At 47.8% G+C, this 6,000-nt stretch overlaps 1 protein-coding gene across 2 annotated transcripts in view; it reads left to right on the top strand.

The window, feature by feature from the left end:
- Nucleotides 1-254: 254 nt before the first annotated feature.
- Nucleotides 255-6,000, top strand: part of HS6ST3 (heparan sulfate 6-O-sulfotransferase 3) — a 267,349-nt gene continuing 261,603 nt past the window's right edge. The window contains exon 1 of one of the 2 annotated variants that reach the window (XM_072994706.2): nucleotides 255-1,454. In XM_072994706.2, the coding sequence (XP_072850807.2) occupies nucleotides 751-1,454 (704 nt within the window). In that variant the 5' untranslated portion in view covers nucleotides 255-750. The remainder of the gene's footprint in view (nucleotides 1,455-6,000) is intronic. The other variant, XR_012085337.2, reaches the window with a different exon arrangement.

Below are 6,000 nucleotides of genomic sequence, written 5' to 3'. Positions count from 1 at the left end.
GAAGGGAGAGTGAGAACGATGCGGGAAGCAGCGGCGGCGGGAGCCTCAGTCGCGGCTGGGCTGGTCGGCGCTCTTGAGGGATTGGATCGGGCGCGGGAGTCGCGGTTTCGGGGTGGTGGGGGTGGGAGAGGTGTTGCCTCCCCCCACCTTTGGGGCGCCGGTTACGAGTCGGATTTAAAATTCGGGGAATAACTGCCATGGCATGAAACGCTCCCTGACCGGGGGGACTCTCGATAATAATTGCAGAGCGGCGGAGGGGCGGCTGCGTCTCTTCCTGCGCAGCTGAGGAGGCGGGAGAGGGGCGCCGCGAGTGCTGAGGGCCGGGCAGCCGCGCGTCTCCGCCTGCCCCCTGGACTCTGTGGGTGGAGGTCGCGGCCGGGCAGGAGTGGCCACAAGCCCCCGTCTGGGTTGTTGGCGGCATCCTCTTCGTGGTTGCCGCCGCCGCCGCCTGTGAGGGGACGAGGCGCACCCCTTTCTCCGGGTCTCCCCGACGACGGGAGGGCTTTTCCTCGGCTCCTCAGCCTCTCTCAATGCCCGGGATGGGGTTGTGCTGGGCGGCGAAAAGACAGCAGCAGCAGCAGCAGCCCCCTTCCTCGCCGTCCCCGTTGCGGGGCGCTCGCTGGCCACCGCGGCGGGTCCTGGAGCCTCGAAGCGGCCGGGACAGGCTGCCCTCCCCCGCTGTCTGAACGGAGGCCCCCCGCAGAAGCCAGCCGGGAACGGAAAGCGCCCGCCCGCTCGACGCCGGGTACCATGGAAGAGCGCCTGAGCCGGTGGCTCCTGCTGCCGCTGCTCCTGGCGCTGCTCTTCCTCTTCATCCTCTACCAATACGCCGCCCCCGGCGGGAGCTGCCCCAGCGCCCCGGCCGCCGCCGTTCCCGCGCCGGCCGCCTCCCCCCCTTGTGGCTCCGGCTTCTCCTCGGCGGCGGCGGCGGCGGCGCCTTTCGCACGCGGAGGGCAGCTGGCCCGGCGGAGGCAGCAGCACCAGCACCGGGAGCCCCCGTTCTTCGGGGCGGCTTCTGGGCTCGGCCTCCGCCTCCCCGCCACGTCCGGCGGCGGCGGCGGCCACAAGTTCCTCTTCGGGCTCTCGGAGCTGTGTCGCCGCGTCCACTTCGACATGCGGGGCCACGACGTGATGGTGTTCCTGCACATCCAGAAGACGGGCGGCACCACTTTCGGGAGGCACCTGGTGCGCAATATCCGCCTGGAGCAGCCCTGCTTCTGCCGCACGGGGCAAAAAAAGTGCACCTGCCACCGGCCTGGAGGAGCAGGAGCAGCAGCAGGAGGCGGCGACGAAAGTGGCGGCGGCGGCGGAGGGGACAAGGGCGACACGTGGCTCTTCTCGCGCTTCTCCACGGGCTGGAGCTGCGGGCTGCATGCGGACTGGACCGAGCTCACCAGCTGCGTGCCCGCCGCGATGGACCGCCGAGGGGGCTGCCCCGCCAACCGCACCCGCAGGTTAGTCACTGGCACAGCATCTCTGCCGAGGTGGGGAGTAAAAGGGAAGAGAAGTGCCCGCAGCAGGAGGCAAGTCATATCCAGGACTACTGTACTTCAGGAACGGGTTTAAGCCACCCTGGTAAAGTCTTTCTGGGAGTATTCGCCCGCCTGCCCCCCCCCCCCGCTCCCACCCTTTCCTTGATTCACTTGTTAGACCTTGTCGGAAGGCGACCAGAACGAAAGTAGCCCTCTGTAGATTGCCACTTGGGATGTTTTCTTAACTTTTTTTAAATACAGTAGCCCTTTTGTGGTTTAATTTATCGTAGGTGCTGATGCTCATGGGCATTTCAAATCTTGCTTACCCAAGCAAAAGCGTTTGCTCATTAAAAAAATACTGTTATGTTCGGAAAGCTGTTGGTCATAGTATTATTCTGTGTGGCTTAAAAAACTTACAGAGCAAAGATCTGATATGTTTGTATATTAGACAGTACAACAGACCAGATGGTGGATGCATTTCAGCTGAGGAGTGAGATAAGCTCATGAACCTTACTACACACAGAGAAAAAGGGAGCCATTGCAGTGTTCTGAGATAATGGCTTTTCAGCAAATTTGTAAGGAGCTTGGTACACCAGCTTTGTATCTCAACCCTCAGTTAGGACGCAAGGGAAGAGTTGTTGAAAGTGAGGGCCAATTTATATAGCCAAAACACAGAAAGTAGAAACTGCTTCACATATGCGTATTTTGCTATACAGGTATAACTTCTTCTTCTCAGGTATCTCACAGAGTTATTTTATTCTTAAAACATAAGTACAGTATTGATTTGCTTGGTTTGTGTGGAATATGTTGCATATATGGGGGTATACGCTATTGGTTAAAAACTGACAAAAGGTTACTGGCCTGATTTCTTTTTGAAATACCAGAATTGTAACTTTTTGTATACTTGCAAGTAATCACAGACTGGATTGGGCTATCTTTTTCTTATATGCTGTTGTTATGTCTCAACACTAATCACATACCACATTATCTAAACTTCAAATTTAAGTTAGTAATGTAAACATTTATAGTCAGCATTACACTGCAAAACTTAAAATTTAAAGGATTGACAAGTACATGTTAATAAAAGGTAAATTTCAGGCTTTTACATAATTACTTCAGTAAATTTTTGTTGTTTGAGAATATTGCAGATTATGCCATACTTTTGTTGTTGTTTAGTCATTAAGTGATGTCTGACTCTTCGTGACCCCATGGACGCCAGGCCCTCCTGTCTTCCACTGCCTCCTGGACTTTGGTCAAATTCATGTTGGTAGCTTCAATGACACTGTCTATCCGTCTCGTCCTCTGTCGTCCCCTTCTCCTCTTGCCTTCACACTTTCCCAACAGCAGGGTCTTTTCCAGGGAGTCTTCTCTTCTCATGAGACGTCCAAAGTATTGGAGCCTCAGCTTCAGGATCTGTCCTTCCAGTGAGCACTCACGGTTGATTTCCTTCAAATTGGACAGCTTTGTTCTCTTTGCAGTCCAGGGGACTCTTTTCTCCTCCTGCACCACAATTCAAAAGCATCAGTTTTTTGGCAGTCAGCCTTCTTTATGGTCCAGCTCTCACTTCCATACATCACTACTGGAAAAACCATAGCTTTGACTATGTGGGTCTTTGTCGGTAAGGTGATGTCTCTGCTTTTTAAGATGCTTTCTAGGTTTGTCATCGCTTTCCTCCCAAGAAGCAGGTGTCTTTTAATTTTGTGGCTGCTGTCCCCATCTGCAGTGATCATGGAGCCCAAGAAGGTAAAATCTGTCATTGCCTCCATATCTTCCCCTTCTATTTGCCAGGAGGTGATGGGGCCAGTGGCCATGATCTTAGTTTTTTTTGGTATTGAGCTTCACACCATTTTTTGCACTCTCCTCTTTCACCCTCATTAAGAGGTTAAGTCCTCCTCACTTTCTACCATCAGAGTGGTATCATCTGCATATCTGAGGTTATTGATATTTCTTCCAGCAGTCTTAATTCCTGCTTGGGATTCATCCAGTCCAGCCTTTCACATGGTGTATATTGCACGTAAGTTAAATAAGCAGGGGGACAATATAAAGCCTTGTTGTACTCCTTTCCCAGTTTTGAACCAATCAGTTGTTCCTTATCCAGTTCTAACTGTTGCTTCCTGGCCCACATATAGATTTCTCAGGAGATAGATAAGGTGGCCAGGCACTCCCATTTCTTTAAGAACTTGCCATAGTTTGGTCCACACAGTCAAAGGCATTTGCTTAGTCAATGATGCAGAAGTAGATGTTTTTCTGGAACTCTCTGTCTTTCTCAGTTTTCCTTCACATGTTAGCACTTTGGTCTCTAGTTCCTCTGCCCCTTGGAAATCCAACTTGTACTTGCCAGACTTTACCATTGCACAAATAAAGTCATATAAGACTTTGCAATTTAGGAGTTATTTTCCTCAATACTTCCTTGTTTAGATTAAAAATGCTGTATTATTGTTGTTATTTAATTCAGTTTATATCTCTAGCATTCAGGGTCGCTGTCAATATGAAACAGAGATAAAATCGCACATGACACATTTCTAAAATCTCAAGTTAAAGATGGCTGTTAAAATACTGTACCAACTGGCAGCAGTCAAAGGCAGATTAAACATTTGCTTGTTCTCCAGAAACAAGTACAGAAACTTACACATGAGAGGGAAACGTTTGGGAAGCCACAAGATCAGTCACGGAAGGGAGTTAAGGAACCATGCTGTGCCACCAAGAAAATCCTTGCACATGTATGAAATCAAGTCATACTACTCTTGCATATGCTTCCCAGGAGAATCTGGGGTATTGGTTTGGAAGGAAAAAAATTAAAATAAATCATTGTTTAGTCTTGCATTCAAAGAAGATAGATATGATGATGATGATGATGATGATGATGATGATGATAGAAGAAGAAGAGGAAGAAGAAGTGGAAGCAGATTGGGATTGCACAGTACTAAATCACTGAAATGAGTGTTATGAGTCACACCTAAAGAAAGTAGAGCATTAGGCAGTGTAATTGTATAAGGATTGTAGATTGAATAGTCTTTATCATCATCATCAAGTACCTCTGAAGACAGAAAAGAATATTTTATGTGTGTGCTGCAAGTCTAAAATCAAAAGGTAAAGGAGTATAGGCTTTGCTTTGCTTTAGGCATGACTGTTATACTAGCAAGATGCCTGGGTTTTTATTTTCTTGTGCTGGTTTTAATTTATCTTGACTTCTTAGGAGGGTTGCTATTAGTCCTCTTTTGCAGACCCACTATAAGCATGACAAAAATTTTGGCTAATTGTTATTTACTGTGTTAACGTCTTTCTCACTCTGGATTGCTTTTCCAGACTCCCGTATCTTGTGGGAACAACTTCTCCAGTTAGGAAACATTAATTTGAAAATCCTTGAATATTCTTGGTTTTGGACTCTTCAATGTATACAAAGGTTGAAGAGTTGACGGAACAAGGAATTTGTAGAGGAAGTTGTGAGCAAATGCTAGCCACTTATGAGAGGTCATTTTTTTCTCATAAAGGACTGGAAGCGCAAGAGTAGATCTAAGATTTCTACAACACTGCAGGTGATACAGAAAAAGTATTTCTTTCCTTGCGTTATTGATATTTCTTTGATAAATAAGTGGGCTTACGAGCAGCTTATCACCATAAATGCATTCAAGGGGGCATATTAAGGGTTCCTACCTTGGCCTTTCTTAGGTGCAAGGTCTGATTCCAGGCATTGGTGAAAATACAGCACATCTAGTTTCAGAATGATACCCAGAAAGCTAAAGTCTCTTATCACATTTCTGTGTTTGAAAAATTTGCAAAAGATGCTGTATCCAAATGTGGGCTTTTGTGATACAGAATTTTGCGTTGGCCTACTTTATTTTTTCTGTAGTGAAAAGTTGGTGTAAATTCTGATACTATACTTTGACAGCTTTATAAATGCTACTTGGCCTTTCTGAGTTGGATCGTCCAACTGTGAATTGGTCCAGGTAGATGAATTTGGAGGGTTTGGTTCGGACTTAAAAGTTCTTGCCTTCATTGTGATTTATATCACATCGATCAGCCACAACCTTAAAATCACCTGCATAGTATCGTGTAGGTCCCCCTTGTCCTGCCAAAATAGCTCTGATGTATTGAGGCATGAACCCCACAAGACCTCTCAATGTGTCCTATGGCATTTGGCACCAAGACATTAGCAGTAGATCCTTTAAGTCCTTCAAGTTGTGAGTTGATGTTCCAGCACATTGATGCTCCTTTGGATTGAGATCTGGGGAATTGAGCTTTTTATCATGTTCTTCAAACCATTCTTGAACAAATTTTGCAGTGTGGTAGAGTGCATTATCCTGCTGAAAGAGGCTACTGGCATCAGGGAACATCATTGGCATGAAGGGGTGTACATGCTCTGCAACAATATCTAGGTAGGTGATATGTGTCCAAGTAACATCCACATGAATGCCAAGAGCCAAGGTTTCCAAGCAGGACATTGTCCAGAGCATAACACTTGCCAGGCTTTTCCCCATAGTGCTTCCTGCTGCCGTTTCTTCCCCAGGTAAGCAAAGCGCACAGCCAT

Source organism: Pogona vitticeps, chromosome 3, assembly GCF_051106095.1.
Source record: "Pogona vitticeps strain Pit_001003342236 chromosome 3, PviZW2.1, whole genome shotgun sequence".
Classification (NCBI taxonomy): domain Eukaryota; kingdom Metazoa; phylum Chordata; class Lepidosauria; order Squamata; family Agamidae; genus Pogona; species Pogona vitticeps.
Note: the sequence above shows the minus strand (reverse complement) of the source record. Positions and strands in the feature narration are given on the sequence as shown.